A 15,978-nucleotide genomic window follows, 5' to 3' on the forward strand; every position below is an offset into this window, starting at 1 on the left:
GCTGGCTTGGGAAAGGAAAACTTCAGTGACACACGGCTGATTGGGGAAAGATTTTATTCAACCGATGTCAGAATTGAAGTGTCTCTCTCTAGCCAAAAGTGTCAAGTCCCTCAAGTCTTCCCGCCCTCGAATTATATACCCCGCGCCCCCACCTCACTCGGGCGCGTGCACACAAGGGCGGCTGGATGACCTCTGACCCGCCAAACTGTCTTGCTGATTCTACACAGATGGCCAACAGCTCTATCTATAATCCTAGTGCCAGAAAGTCTGCCTTACTGGACCAGGCTCCATAAAATCCCACACGAGCGTGACCTGGTCACACTTAGGCTTACAAGTGAAATATACATCAATTGATCCATACATAAAGCGCTCTGCATTATAAGGTGCATTGTGGTTTTTAAGTGCGCCTTATAGTGCGGAAAATAAGGTAAATACTATGTTCCAAACTTGGGGAGAAAATGTCTTCTATAAAAAGAGAAGATTCTTGATTATCCATTCCAGCAGTTATCCACAAGTTCTTTCAGTTTCATCGAGTGGTCCTTTTCCCTCTAAAGCATATGTGTCAAACTCAAGGCTCGGGGGCCAGATACGGCCCGCCACATCATTTTATATGTCCCGCAAAGAAAAAATTTGCATCAATTTTGTGTCATCACTAAAATCACAAATTGTCTTAGCATAAAAAAAATTGAGACATTGCTTGCAATTTTTATTTCTATTGGGTCTTTTTGAAATATTTGAGCAGTTTTTTCTGATTTCAAAACTAGTTATTCATCTGTTTGTTTTGTAACCTATACTGTATATAGAAGACATTGACAATCATAATGGCCCCCCGAGGGAAACTACGACTATGATGCGGCCCGCGACAAAAATGACACTCCTGCGGTTCTCACTTACAGTTTTCCCCAGTGAATTTGCACATATCTTTTTGATCATTTTAGATTTATGGATGTCGTTAGATTGTTATTTCACTCAACCTCTATATTTATCAGTTTATGTATGCTTTATGTATTTGTTTCCTAATGTCTAATTCTAATTTCTATCTGTTTTGTTGTTCTGTGTGCTTGTGTGTCTGCCAGAACTGTCAACACAACACTGCTGGTGACCATTGTGAGAAATGCCAGGGTGGTTTTGTCAGCAACAATGTTGATGGGCAGCAGCTGTCGTGTTCCAGTTGTCCATGTCCACTAATAGAACCATCCAACAAGTCAGTACTACAAAAAAAGATGAGACCGTCGCATCTGCACTAACTGACTAACTTTGTGTCTGCAGTTTCGCCCTTGGTTGCGTGGAGAAAAACGAGCACATGCATTGCTTGTGCATGCCCGGTTACGCCGGACCTCACTGTGAAAGGTAAGCTAACAAAACAACAATAATTAGCACATTAACAGAACAGTGGAAGTAGGAAAATAAGAACATTGTTTGTTTTAGAACCACTTTGTCATTTTTGTTAGGCACTACCTTTCTTTTAAACTCAACCACATGGGATGTGCAGCCAGTACATTTTGAATGCCAGTCCCAAGCCTGGATAAATGAGTGTTGTGTCAGGAAGGGCATTCGACATAAAACAAGCCAACCAAAACATGCAGAGAACAAATCGATTTTCCGTACCAGATTGGTCGTAGCCCAGGTTAACAACGTCCGCTACCAGTGCTGTTGCCCAACAGGGTGCTGGTGGAAATTGGGCTACTGCTGGGTGAAGAAGTGTGTCATGGGCTTAATTTATTTGGTTTTGATTTGGACTTTGGTTTGTGTTTCTTTTGTTCAATGTCACATTTCCTTGTTCTCCTCATCGTCAATGTCTGTCTCGTCAAGTAATTGTTTCCACCTATTGTCGTTAGCTCCACCCTGCTGTGTCTTTCAATCAGCTCCCTCAGCCACTTGTGTCTAGTCCAGGTGTTTCGAATGATCTCGTCAATTTGTTTTTATTTACTTCCCCCCTTTCTGATCATTCTTTGTTTGGTCATTGTCATCTGTCCGATGTGCTGTGTGTTATGCTGTGCTTTGTGCTGCCTGTTCCAAGTCACGTCCGAATTTGTTGTGCTAGATATTTCAACATTTTGTTGCCTGTAGTTTTGACTTCCTGTTTCTTTAGTTTTTCTCGTGATCACCAAAGCTTGGAGCTTTTTGTGTTGAACATTTTGCAGTTCTTGTTTTTCCCTTGATCATTAGTGCATTTTTGGACTGAACCACAGCCCTCGCTTCAATACTTCCCTGCATTTGGGTTCTCAATCCCACCCCGATTGTGACAAAGAGGAGGAAAACGTGTCCACAGAAAGCGGTAGAAGAGGAAAACTAGAAGGGTGGAAGTGAGAGATGGTACTTTGAATGTTTGTAGCATGACAGTTAAAGGGAGAGAGCTGATTGACATGATGGAAAGGAGAAAAGCAGACATATTATCTGTGCAAGAGAACAAGTAAGGGCAGGAGCATAGTTCAAGTTGTTGACATCTGGACAGCTTGAAAGAAGACAAGAAGGCTTGGTGGTGGAACGAAGATGTCCAGGAAAGCATGAGGAGAAATAGGTTGTGCGTAATGCGAAAAGAGAAGTGGCAAAATCCAAGGAACAGGCATATAGTGCGCTGTACAATAAGTTCAACAGTAAAGAAGAAAAGGACTTGGACCGATTGGCCAGACAAAGGGACGGCGCTGGAAGGGATGTTCAGCAGGTTACGGTGATAAAAGATGTACAGTGGAGATTTAAAGTTTAGACACTCCAGTTGGAAAATTCTATCAATGTCAAGGAAGAAGCCAAGAAAGGACATATAAAATCTCCAAAAGGCATCAAATTACAGGCGAGACATTGTTATTTGTGTTACATTTTATTTCCATCATTTTCAGTTTCAAAATAAGAAAACAAAATTGTGGCCTCTGCAAAGGTTTGGGCACCCTGCAGACTTAATACCTTGTACTGCCCCCCTTGTGAAGCTGAGACTCGGTCTCATGGATAGTTCACAATCATCTGGAAAGACCAGTTGATGTCAATCTCAAAGGTGTTAAATGCCTAGACTCAACTGACCTTGCCCCAACACTCAGCACAATGGGTTCTTCCACCAAGATCTCAAAGACCAAGAAAAATATCACAGAACAGCTCACAGAATTGAGAGAACAGAAGTTCAAAACCCACGTTTGACTGCACAATCCCTCCAGATTTCCGAATCATCTGGCAGACAATGAAGTTGGGGCACACGATTCCACTATAAAGAGATATGTACTTGGACAAATGTGATCTTCATGGAAGTATCATCAGAAGAAAACCTCCTCCACGCCCTCACCACAAAAAACAGAGTTTGAAGTTTGCAAATGACCATACACTTGAACCTCAAATTTTATGTGAAGTTAGGGGTCCAGAATTTGGGAATCTTGTTAACCCCCAAAGCGAGTTATTTAGAAAGTCTTGAAATTGTAATGAATTCAGAGCCACACATACAAGTGTATGGGGATATTGCAGCTTAAGCAGTCATAAAGATTAAACAGCCCTTACTGATCTGTGGTCGCACAATGGAGTGCTGTTCTGACTTCTTCTTATCAAACACTTTTAAATTAGTCACGGAAATTAAATCACTCGCGCTAGTCATTTACTTGGTACGGTCTTTATATCGTCCATTTAAAATACTACCGTATTTTCCGCACCATAAGGCGCTTCGGGTTAAAAGTCTCTACTCAATTCCAGGACCTTTTTCTTTACTCAATCCACACATAGAATGCACCGCATACATGCCATGACTTACGGTAAAAAAACAAACAAAACAAAAAAAAACGTCACAGGAGCAAAACACTGAGTTCAGTTGTACTTTATTCTACTATTTACTGTATTGTACTCACATTGTTAATCGATATTAATACGCCAATCTATCAAAGTCCTCATCTTCTGTATCCAAATCAAACAGTTGCGCAAGTTCGCCATTAAACATGACAAGTTCCCACTTGTCATTCTCTCGTCATTGTCACGTTATTTACTTTATATACCTTTCTTTTACCATAGTCCACACGTGCACGTATAATAAAAGCACAACTTAAAAATAAAAAGCACCACATTTGACATTTTAATAATACTTGCACACATGTATTACAAGTATTACTACAAAACCACACTATTGTAACTGCACAGACCTATTTTTTTCCCAACTTTTTTTTAACACTGTTTTTAACATTGGCCTCTTGACAGGTGCGCCCCCGGATACTATGGTAACCCTATGGTGCTGGGCAGCACATGCCGACCATGCAATTGCAACGGCAATACAGACCCCAACATGCTGTTCATCGACTGCCACCCACTGACGGGCGAGTGTCTGAGCTGCATGCACAACACAACAGGGCCTCGCTGCAACGAGTGTGCTTCTGGTTACTATGGTGATGCCATCACTGCCAAAAACTGCACCCGTACGTCTGAGTGATGATAGGTCAACAAACTTGTTGTTTGATCAGCACGCCTTTAAAACCTGTTGTTGTTGTTGTACAGAATGCATTTGTTCACCATGTGGTACCAATTCATGCAACCCGCACACTGGGCAATGTCGCTGCAAACCCGGAGTGATTGGACCTTACTGCGACCGCTGTCAGGTGTGTTGGCAACACGTGACTGTCTCAATTGACCACACATTAAAAAACTGTCATTTTAGTGCTTACAGTTGAATTTATCTCCGTTTCAGATAATGTTCACACTGCTCAGATTAGTAAAGTAGCTCCCATAATACCTGAGGGGGAGGGGGGTTAGACAACCACGGATATACCTGTTCACTTTTTATCATTTTGTTTGTTTTCTTCTTTGGAAGCTTTTTTAATTTAAAAAGACTTACTGGAAGTTATTCAAGAAAGTAATAGTTAAAAAAATACATCTATTAATAATGGGTGTCAGTTACATGCTGAAGTTTTGTTATTTGCGGAATGATACGGTCCCTGCCCCCTGGGGTCAGCTGTCTTATGATTGTAGTCTCCCTCCCAAGCTTTTGCTCTGCCGTCGCAGAGCGCATATTGAGCTTTTGATGAAGTACAGGTCAGATGCGTACGAATATGCAATCAGACGCATTGCTTACATAATCTACATTTATATCCACAGACGTAAGAGGCCAATGTGTGGCAAATCTCTACACTACAATATAGCAGCTCACAATCAATGTAAAAACTTGAAAATAATTTAAATATGATGAAAATAAATCACCCTACTCACCAGATGCTAATGCATGTCTGTGTATACTAAGCGTTCCACTCATACGTACATAACTACTCTGAAAGTGACCTCTCAAAAACGCTGGACTGAAACAAGTCTCTCATCAAGAGTTTTGGTTAACCTAGCCCAGGGTTCGGCAACCGAAAATGTTCAAAAAGCCATATTGGCCCAAAAAAACCCAAAACATACCTGTCTGGAGCCGCAAAAATCTAAAAGCCTTTTATAATGCAACATAGATGTCAATACACAAGTTGAATGCGTACTATTAAAATAATTTAAAGAAAAATAGTGGTGTCAATTTGATCATTTCTTCTTGCGCAACATTAGAGTTCACGTACCTGCATAGCAGCGCTGTCTGTTCGATATCGGTCACGTCACACGACTCATCCATCACAGGCAATTGAGAAAGCTGGAGCTGAATCGATGTCCTTGATCTGCTGATCGGTGATATTGTTTGTGCGGCGAGGCATGTCTTTAAGTTTCTGAATGATCTTGGTTTTGTTTTTGAAGTCCGAAAATAGGCACTGATATTTTAATGAATGAATTATTCATGTGCTCGCCATCGGTGAATGTTTTCCGTGTTTTATTATCTCCGGGGCTGCAACAAAACTTGCAGCAGTAGTAGAGTTTGGAGATGCAATCCACTTCTTGAAACAGTTTTTTCGGTCCTCAAATTTCTCCACCATCACTGTAATTGCACCTTTCCTCTCAGTTCCAACTGCGTGATTGGCAGCAAATTTAGCATGCTTTAGCTGAAAATGTCGCTCCAAATTGCTCTTGTTATTTGACAACTTCTCATTGCAAATCAAACATGCAGGCAATGCTTCAGCATTGGCGATGAAAGCAAATAGTTCAGTCCATTCTTTCTTAAAGCCTCTGTTCTCATCGGCGATCTTTCTCTTTTTGCTTTTTGAATCCATGGCTCATCACTCACACACCTGTCTGTTTACAACTCGCCTGTGCTGTGTCGCAGGCTATGACGCAATTTTGCTATTTGGCGTCATTCTTAAATTCGGTATTTTTAATATATTTACAAATACATACATTTTTACAGCATAAGTATGGTTGCTTCGTGATTACCATCTAAAAAACATATTTAAAAAAACAACAACAATAAAAAAATATATATTTTCACGCATTTTTGCAAAAATTCCAGGGAGCCGCTAGGAGGGTGCTAAAGAGCCGCATGCGGCTCTGGAGCCGCAGGTTGCCGACCCTTGACCTAGCCTCACAGAGTTCAGTTTTGCTTGCCAAGCGTGCCGTTAAAGTGAAATTTTAACCAGACATGACTAGGGATGGGTACGGAGCCCCAGTATTAAACTTTCAGCCCCAGAGCTGAATTTCACAAAACGGCAGTTTCAATAAGCTTCGCCCTTATTAGTTCTGTTAACAGTCTTGGAGAAATTACTCCAATATGTTTTTGATTGATTTAGGCTGTATAGTATATAAGTTATTTTGTCTTATCACTCTGATCACATTTTTATCCAATAATAAAATGAATATGTTTGTTTTAAATGCATGTTCACGATTAGAGATGAGCCGTCTCGCAGCACACCTTTGCTGTGCATAAGAGACACATATCTGTGTCTCTTTTCTGTGCTAATGCAATGCTGTGTGATCATATCACCACATGAAAAACATTCACGTACGTACGTATACTATTTTATTCATAATACCGTATTGGCCCAAATATAAGATGACCCTGATTATAAGACGACACCCTCTTTTTCAAGACTCAAGTTTGAAAAAATACTTTTAGAACACTTTTATAATTGAATTTTTATACAGAAAATAATTATAGTACATCTGAAAGAAATGATCCTGTCGAGCTCTTGAAAGCGGCCGCTCTGAGGACCACGGAAAGCTTTACTCTGATTGTGAGCATTTTTTAGGCGATCTTTTTGAGCTCTCCATCTCCGTACAGTACACTCTGTGACACCATATTTCACAGCCGCTTTGCAATTGTTTGAAGACTCTGCCTCATTTATCACCATCATCTTGAAGATTGCATCATAACTTCTCCGCAGCTGCCGGTTAACCTGGCCGATCTTCGACCCACTTTTTTCCAGATTGTCGCTATGTTTCTGTTGGGGAGCCTAAAGACTGTATAGCAGGGGTGTCCAACGTACGGCCCGCGGGCCGGAACCGGCCCGCCGGTGGGTTCAGTCTGGCCCGCAGGTTAAATCTGCATTATTAAAGAAGAATAAACTTAGTTTTCATTAAAATTTGCAGTTCCAATATTGTCCGCTGGGGGCGCTGTTTTAGTCAGTTCTATCGCTGTACCCGCTATTTCTGTTGACACTGGCACCCTCTTCAGTGAAATGTCTTTGTCAAAAAAGAGAAAAGTGGACACAGAGTGTCGGATTTTTCAAGAAAAATGGACCTCTTCCTATATGTTCACGGAGGTGAATGGGAAACCCGTGTGCCTGGTGTGCATGCAGCAAGTTTTGGTGCTTAAGGAATACAATATTCGGCGCCACTATGAAACTCAGCATGGAGGAAAATACAACAGCTTGCACGGAGAACTGAGAAAACAAAAGGTAAATGAAATGCTGGTGGGTCTGAGGAAACAGCAATCTGTTTTCACCCGGAGCCGAGAGGTCAGTGATGCTGCGGTGAAGGCCAGCTACGTAATTGCTAGCCAAATAGCACTAGCGTCAAAGCCGTACTGTGACGGGGAGTTCGTCAAAAACTGTATGCTGAAAGCTGCCGAAATCGTGTGTCCTGAGAAGCGACAAGCGTTTGCCAATATTAGCTTGACGAGAAATACCGTGGCAGACAGGATTTCGGAACTATCGGCAGACTTGGACAGCCAACTGAAACGCAAAGGGGAGTCATTTCTGGCATTTTCCATTGCAATTGATGAGAGTACTGATATTACGGACATTGCTCAACTGGCCATATTCATTCGTGGAGTTGACGAGACTTTGACTGACAACATTGCACAATGATCAATTTTTATGCATAATGCACTTGAATAAATGTTAAAGTGAGTAAAAGTGTTGTTGAAATTGCATAAACTTTTCTTAAAAACTCTTAGGTTGTTCATAATATATTTAGTAAAAGGGACAATTCAGTTCATATAAAGATTTTTATAATTTATGTCTTCTTCTTTGCACTAATACAAAGAAAAAAGTGGACTTATTGTTAGTTCTATGTAATTTTGGAATGAGTTTACTGGTCTGGCCCCCTTGAGATCCAATTAAGTTGTATGCGGCCCCCAGACCAAAATGAGTTTGACACCCCTGCTGTATAGGTTAGTGGTTCTTAACCTGGGTTCGATCGAACCCTAGGGGTTCAGTGAGTCGGTCTCAGGGGTTCGGCAGAGTCCGAACACGTCTGATTTATAAATTCGTGATAACGCATATATGAACTGGCCTCGCAAAGAGAACAGCAGAAGTCACACTGATTTGCAGGTCTGTAATTTGTTTTGAGTTCATGCATTGTGTTGGTTTTGTTCTTAGAACAAGGTGATGTTCTTGCACGGCTCATTTTCTGCACCAGTACTAGACATTGATGTCTTGAATTTGAAAAAAATTATATTTTTTTCAATAAAGAGGGGTTTGGTGAATGTGCATATGAAATTGGTAGGGTTCGGTACCTCCAAAAAGGTTAAGAACCACTGGTATAGGTGGTTGGCTCGGAAGGTATGCTCTTTTCGCCCCCGGGTGTCGGTCAGAACACAGAAGGGAAGACGTGGTTCAGTTTTTATTGCTTTACTGAATTATTGACAAAAAAGTAACAGGCAATGTGGCTCATAAGGGCATAAAGGCAAACTGGTAAAAGGGTATAGCACACGTTTGGTCGTAAGGATGTGAGAGTAGGTGTGTGTAGTGTACATGGGTGTCTTTGGGTGTGTGAATGTGATTCTTGTGTGTGTGATTGTTGAGACGAGTTGCAAGCCGCACCCTCTCTGCCTGGGTGTGTCTCAGCCACACAGAAGGAGGCAGGCTCTTGAGAGCACCAGGTGGGGTTAATTAAGAGGGAGAGTGGTGGAGCTCATGGTACCCTGCCATGATTTGGACAAGGCAGCATTTCCAAAGGGCAGGACTGCAGCGGAAAGCTTGGAAAACGAAGCAAAAGAAGGAGCCGGTGAGCCTCTGGACATTTGAACATGGGGCTACAGCCCGCATCTGGGTGGCTTTGGAAATAAATATGTAAAATTGATATGGGTTAGGATCATGCTAAACATTATGGTGAAATCGTGGTAAATTATGTGGTGCAATTTAAAAAAGTAAAAGCTAAAAAAGAAATCGGGAAAAATGTTTGTGTGTACTTACCGGGTTGAAAGCTGTTTGGCTTCATCCTGTCTTAGTATTTAAAAATTAAGTATTTGATTTTGGGTTGTATTGCTTGATCATGGTTTAGAGTTTGACCATCTATTTGTGTTTATTTTAAGGTTTTTCACCTGTGTTGGCTGTGTTGACTGTGTTGGCTGTGTTTGGCTGAAGATGAAAATAAACCAAAGACAAGGAAAAAAACCAGTCATGATCACTGAGTGAAGTCCAGTTCAAATCCTTTTGTCCAAGCGCCTTTCAAGTGGGGAGCTGCAGTTTAACCCCACAAAAGTGTGGGCCACTTGGCAGTGAAAAACCGGTGTGAAGACTGGAGTATCCTGAACAGCAACTGACCAGGCCTGGAAATCCAGAGGCCTGGTAACACGCTGAGTATCATTGATTAAGAGAGCAAAGGAGCTGCACACACAGTGGAAGTGTTGGGCCCCTCCCGCCGAGCAGAAAGACTTCCAACTGCGTGTGAGGGAGCTTGACAGCGTCATTCCCAAGTTAATGTCCAGAAAAGCATGGTTCATTGGAGCAAAAGCTAAAGAAGATGTTGAAAGAAGTGTAAGTGCAGCTTCCATCAGCTACCCAACAGCCATTAGGCTAAAGCCAACCCCCCTCCCCAAGTTCACTGGCATCAGGCGAGACTTTCATCGCTGGAAAAGAGACTGGGAGGCCCTTCAGAGGCAAGGAGAGCCCACTGGGTCAAAAGAAGTTAAGAAGTTCCAGCTCCTTGACAGTTTGGATGAGAAAATAATGAGAGATCTTCGGCTGATGACCTATAACACAGCAGACGACATCTTTCGGGTCCTGGAGAACCGGTTTGGAAGTCAAACAGGGATCGCCATTGAAATAGTGGAGGAGCTCCAGAGACTTCCAGCTGTTAGAGGCCACCAGCCCAAGAGAGTTGTTGAGCTCATCCAAGCTGTTGAAAAAGCCCTTCAAGATCTGAGTGACCTTGGTGAAACTGATGCTTTAAAGAATCCTCTGGTGACAAAGTCAATAGAAAGCAAGCTTCCTAACGCATTGAAGAAAGAGTGGCTTCTCTATGCAGCTGGGAGAAGTTGTCCTGATCCAGAGAAGCGGTTTGACAGTCTTCTGACCTTCCTCAAGAGTCAAGAAAGCATTTATGAACAGCTGGACCAGTTGAGGGATGAAGAGCCATCATCCAGGAGAGAGCGGCCGGAGCAAAGGCAAGCCAGAACTAGAGCCTCAAGCCAGTCAAGTAGCCACCTCTCAGGATGCATCATCTGTGGGGACAGTAAGCATAAGAGGAAGCTGTATTTCTGCAAGAAATTCCGGGTGCTCAGGCTCACAGAGAAAAAGGAGGCAGTGCGGAAATTGGGCGCCTGCTGGAAATGCCTAGAGATCCATGATGGTGATACTCACTGCAAGACAACATTCCTGTGTAAAAATCCTGAGTGCGAGGATCAAAGAGAGCATCATTTCTACCTGTGTCCCAATGCTGAACCATCCAGAGGCAGCATGGCCCAGAGGAGGAGCAAAGGCAGCACAGTGGGAGGTGGCGAGAAGGGTTACACTGAGGCCCAGGAAGAATTTTTCAAAAAGCTCTCACCTGAATTAGTCCAACAGTGCCGGGACGCATTCTGCAACACAGTAGCAAGAACCTCCCACGCTGCGAAGACGCACTCAAGTCTCCTGGCAGAGAGCGGCCTAGTGGAGTGGCCGGTCATCATGATGCTGCTGGAGGTAACTGCCAATGCTGGGCAGAAAATTGGGACTTTGATCGACCTAGCATCCGATACCAACTATATCACCCATGAGGCCGCAGGGCAGCTCAACCTTAGAAGTGAAGACATCACGCTTGTGGTTCATGGCGTGGGAGGCATGAAAGTCTTGGTCAAAACCAAACGATACCTCCTAAAAATCCGTATCACCACCCCAAAAAGCACTCTCAAGTCCCACCAGCTAGTTTGTTACGGCTTAGACAGCATAGCAAACATCCACAGGCATGTGTCAGCCGAAAAACTACAAAGGTTCTTCCCAGACATCCCACTTAGTGACCTGAAAAGACCAAAAGAGATCCAGCTTCTTATAAGTCACAAAGAGGGGCAGTTGGCTCCACAGAAAATCCGCACGGTGGGGGACCTCGTGCTGTGGGACGGTCCACTCGGGAAAACAGTTGCAGGCACCCATCCTGAGTTGTTTGAGGAGGTCACTGTCTCAGCCCGCACGTCAAGGACGCACTTTGCTAGATCTATGAGGACTGCTGCTGTGATGTATGAAGAACGCACCTGCAAAGTCCCCGTTCAACCTCAGAGATCCAGCTGTACTGCAGCCGCATCCAACTTCCTCGACTGGTGGAAATGGGACAGTATCGGTGCTGGCTGTGTTCCAAGATGTGGGGGCTGTCGGTGTGGAAACTGTCAGCCAGGTGGTAAAGAAATGACCCTCGCCGAAGAAAGGGAGCTGGAGGTAGTAAGGAGCGGGCTCACCTATGTTGCTGCTGATGTTCACAGTGAGAGCCCTCACTGGCACACCAAGTACCCCTGGGTCGAAGATCCAGCTACATTGCCAAGGAACAGGAACGCAGTTGAGGCCACATTCTTGAGGATTGAGAGGCGGCTGGCCAGGGAACCAGAGTGGAAGGCTGCCTATGCAGCTCAAGTTCATGAGATGGTCGAACGCCGAGCTGCTATGAAGTTGACCAAAGACATCCTCCGTGCATGGACTGGCCCAGTATGGTATATTAGCCACCTCATTGCACCTAACCCACACTCCGTTACAACTCCGGTGAGGCTGGTTTGGAACAGTAGTCAGAAGTGCAGAGGGGTGAGCCTAAATGATCTCCTTCTGAAGGGCCCAGATGTCCTTAACCCAATCCGCGCTGTGCTTCTCAAATTCAGAAGGGGAGCGTTTGCTGCGCTGGGAGACATCAAAAAAATGTACAACTCTGTTTGGCTGGAAGAACAAGAGGTGCATTTGCATAGGTTCCTGTGGCGTGATTCTGAGGAAGAGGAGCTGGGCGAATACGCTGTCACGAGAGTTAACATTGGAGACAAGCCAGCAGGCTGCATCGCTCAACTAGCCATGAGAGAGACTGCTAATCTCCCCCAGTTCAGCCACCTTGAGGAAGAGCGTCGTGTACTGCAGGAAGATAGCTATGTTGATGACATCTTGACCTCTCATGACAACTTGAGACAGCTTAAAGTCATCACGGAGAATGTAGAGCAGATCCTGAGAGCAGGAGGCTTCGAGCTGAAGCCGTGGGTCTTCTCTGGTCAAAATAGGAAAGAGTCATCTGAAAAGCAGGAGCAGGTGGCTACTCCCAGGACCGTGATTCTGCCGAATCAACTTAGAGAAGAGGACAATAAAGCTCTCGGACTCGGCTACACTCTGGAAGACGACAAGCTTCATGTTGTGGTCAGAGTAAACTTCTCGAAGAGGAGGAGGAAAATGAGGCTGGGCCCAGATCTTCATCTGGAACAGGTGAGAGCTCAGACACCAGACCCATTGACACGACGAGAGTTGCTGAGCCAAGTTTCTGGACTGTATGACCCGATTGGTCTAACAACACCTGTTAAGCAAAAAGGGGCCATTTTGGTTCGACGAGCGTTTCAGGAGGCCAAACCCAAGTCTAGAACCATCAAAGACACTTGGGACTTGCCGCTGTCAGGAAAGCTCAGAGAAGATGCCATCTGCCTCTTTGAAGAATACGCTCAGCTGAGTAAGGTCAAGTTTGACAGAGCCCTGACACCAGCGGGCATGCTGGATAAGCCCGATGCAATCACCTTCTCCGATGGCAGTGAGAATGCGTATGGTGCTGTCCTGTACCTGCGGTGGGCCTACAACCGAGGAATTACAGTGCGGTTGGTGGAGTCCAAAGCTAAGCTGACTCCGTTGGACCACAAGGGGGAGGCAGTCAAGGCAGAGCTTTGTGGAGCAGTATTCGCTGCCCGGTTGAAGAGGTATTTCGAGCAACATGGCCAAATTCACGTCAAGCAGTGGTATCACTTTGTTGACAGCCAAACAGTACTGGGTGCAATACAACGTGAAAGCTATGGATTCCATACTTTTTTCGCCAACCGGATTGGAGAAATCCAGGGCAGCACACAGATTCAGGACTGGTGGTGGATCCCTGGAACTTTGAACGTTGCGGATATTATCACTCGGGGGGCTGGCCCAAGAGAGTTGGAGAAAGATGCACCGTGGCAGCAAGGCCCAAAGTTCCTGAGTCTTCCAGCTGACGAGTGGCCAATTAAGTCTGCAAAGGATGTGTCAGCAACTGCCAAAGAGAGTGTTGGGAAGATGCAGAAGAAAGTATTTACATCTGCACTCACAAGAGCTCAGGTGAAGAAAGACCCACTAGATCTGGAGTGCCGGAGGCCACCTGCTGGCATTGCTGCCCGAAACCTGGTGGATGAAAGACGGTTCAGCAACCTGACCCGCCTGGTTAAGGTTGTCGCCCAGGTCTGGAGGGCAGCAAAGCATTTTGCAGCTCGAAGTAGGAGCCTGGAAACTCCAAAGTGGGAGGCAGTTTCATTGGGTGGAGTTATTACTGTGACAGAACGTGAAGATGCTTTAAGAGATCTTTTTCTTGCTGCACAAGAGGGTGTGACCTTTCCAACCACCACAACAGACCGGCTGGTAGTCTTCAAGGAGGAAAAAACTGGGTTATTGGTTTGTGGTGGGAGAGTCCAGGCTTTCAATGAAGACAGGGTTAGTGTTCCCCTCTTACCATACAGTGCTTGGATTTCAACATTGCTGGTTCGTGAAGCCCACAGCGAAGGTCACGAGGGAATTGCTGCAACTCTGCTGAAAGTGAGAAAGAGAGCATGGGTCATCAAGGGACGACGAATTGCTCAAAAGGTCATTGATAGCTGTGTGATCTGCAAGAAAGCTAGAGCTAGAAGATGCCAGCAAGTGATGGGTGATCTGCCCCAGGAGAGAACCAGGCCGGCAGCTCCATTTGAGTTCACAGCAGTCGACCTGTTTGGACCATATCAGGTCAAAGATGATGTGAGGAGAAGAGTCAGATTGAAAGTTTGGGGAATTGTATTCTGCTGTATGGCCAGTAGAGCAATCCACACTGAGCTGGCCAACACCATGTCAACTGAAAGCTTCCTGATGGCTTATCAGAGATTTACAGCAATTCGAGGACATCCTAAGAAGATTTGGTCTGATCCAGGAACGAATTTCGTTGGAGCCAAACCTGTTCTGGAGGAGCTGTATCAATTTCTAGATGGGCTGGACAGATCTGTTATGGAGGAGACGTCAGCTCAAAATGGAACCAGCTGGCACTGGAAGATTCAGCCAGCGGATTCACCTCATCGAAACGGCGCTGCTGAAGCAGCTGTTCGGATTGTGAAAAAGGCATTCCAGAGCCTGGAGAGGGACTCAGGGAATCTTAGCTACAGCGAATTTCAGACGATCCTTCAGCTTGCTGCAAATCTTACAAATGAGCGCCCCATTGCTGCGAGGGTACAGAGCCATGAAGACACTGTGCAGTACATCACTCCCAATGCACTCCTGTTGGGGCGAGCATCAATGAGAGGTGACTGGAAAACATTCGACTTTGGAAGATACCCTTATAAGAGGCTGCAGGAAATGCAACATCAGGTTAACATATTCTGGAGGTCCTGGAGCCAACTCACCGGTCCTAATCTGTTCGTGAGGAGTAAATGGCACACCACACAGAGGAACGTCGCAGAAGGAGACATTGTTTGGCTGTGTGACCAAAATGCGTTGAGGGGCAACTTTAAGCTTGGGAGAGTCATCAGTGTCAACCCAGACTCCCGTGGCATAGTACGGGATGTGACAGTCAGAGTTGTGAGAACCTCCTGCGCCCCTGCGATTAGACCCACAACATCAGCATCCAAGCGTCCTACATCCAGCATCCAGAGGGATCATCAGTCCACAATTCTTCACCGGGATGTCCGACGACTGGTGGTTTTGCTACCAGTGGAAGAGCAGACAGAAAGCCCGAAATAGAAACCCTGACCACAAGTCATTGTCTGCGATCTTTCCAGCGGTTTCCGTGGGAAGATCGAGTGGGAGGTGTTGAGACGAGTTGCAAGCCGCACCCTCTCTGCCTGGGTGTGTCTCAGCCACACAGAAGGAGGCAGGCTCTTGAGAGCACCAGGTGGGGTTAATTAAGAGGGAGAGTGGTGGAGCTCATGGTACCCTGCCATGATTTGGACAAGGCAGCATTTCCAAAGGGCAGGACTGCAGCGGAAAGCTTGGAAAACGAAGCAAAAGAAGGAGCCGGTGAGCCTCTGGACATTTGAACATGGGGCTACAGCCCGCATCTGGGTGGCTTTGGAAATAAATATGTAAAATTGATATGGGTTAGGATCATGCTAAACATTATGGTGAAATCGTGGTAAATTATGTGGTGCAATTTAAAAAAGTAAAAGCTAAAAAAGAAATCGGGAAAAATGTTTGTGTGTACTTACCGGGTTGAAAGCTGTTTGGCTTCATCCTGTCTTAGTATTTAAAAATTAAGTATTTGATTTTGGGTTGTATTGCTTGATCATGGTTTAGAGTTTGACCATCTATTTGTGTTTATTTT

At 44.8% G+C, this 15,978-nt stretch overlaps 2 protein-coding genes across 10 annotated transcripts in view; both read left to right on the forward strand.

Moving 5' to 3' along the window:
- lama5 (laminin, alpha 5) overlaps positions 1-15,978 on the forward strand; it is a 347,871-nt gene that overhangs the window by 226,104 nt on the left and 105,789 nt on the right. For all 7 annotated transcript variants that reach the window (XR_015863095.1, XM_088398876.1, XM_088398835.1 and 4 more), the window contains 4 exons: positions 1,077-1,204; positions 1,270-1,350; positions 4,165-4,379; positions 4,459-4,559. Coding sequence is in view for 6 of the 7 variants with exons in the window: in XM_088398876.1 (XP_088255002.1) it covers positions 1,077-1,204; positions 1,270-1,350; positions 4,165-4,379; positions 4,459-4,559 (525 nt within the window). In the remaining variant the exon portion in view is untranslated. The remainder of the gene's footprint in view (positions 1-1,076; positions 1,205-1,269; positions 1,351-4,164; positions 4,380-4,458; positions 4,560-15,978) is intronic.
- The window catches only part of LOC148401301 (uncharacterized), a 146,555-nt gene continuing 139,534 nt past the window's right edge, over positions 8,958-15,978 (forward strand). For 2 of the 3 annotated variants that reach the window (XR_015863106.1, XR_015863107.1), the window contains exons 1-2: positions 8,958-9,258; positions 9,566-15,674. Coding sequence is in view for 1 of the 3 variants with exons in the window: in XM_088398890.1 (XP_088255016.1) it covers positions 9,954-15,398 (5,445 nt within the window). In the remaining 2 variants the exon portion in view is untranslated. Of the gene's footprint in view, positions 9,259-9,565; positions 15,974-15,978 lie in introns of those variants that run through there. The other variant, XM_088398890.1, reaches the window with a different exon arrangement.

The sequence above is a fragment of the Syngnathus floridae genome, chromosome 2, assembly GCF_059516105.1.
Source record: "Syngnathus floridae isolate MCC-2025c chromosome 2, RoL_Sflo_1.0, whole genome shotgun sequence".
Taxonomy (NCBI): Eukaryota; Metazoa; Chordata; class Actinopteri; order Syngnathiformes; family Syngnathidae; genus Syngnathus; species Syngnathus floridae.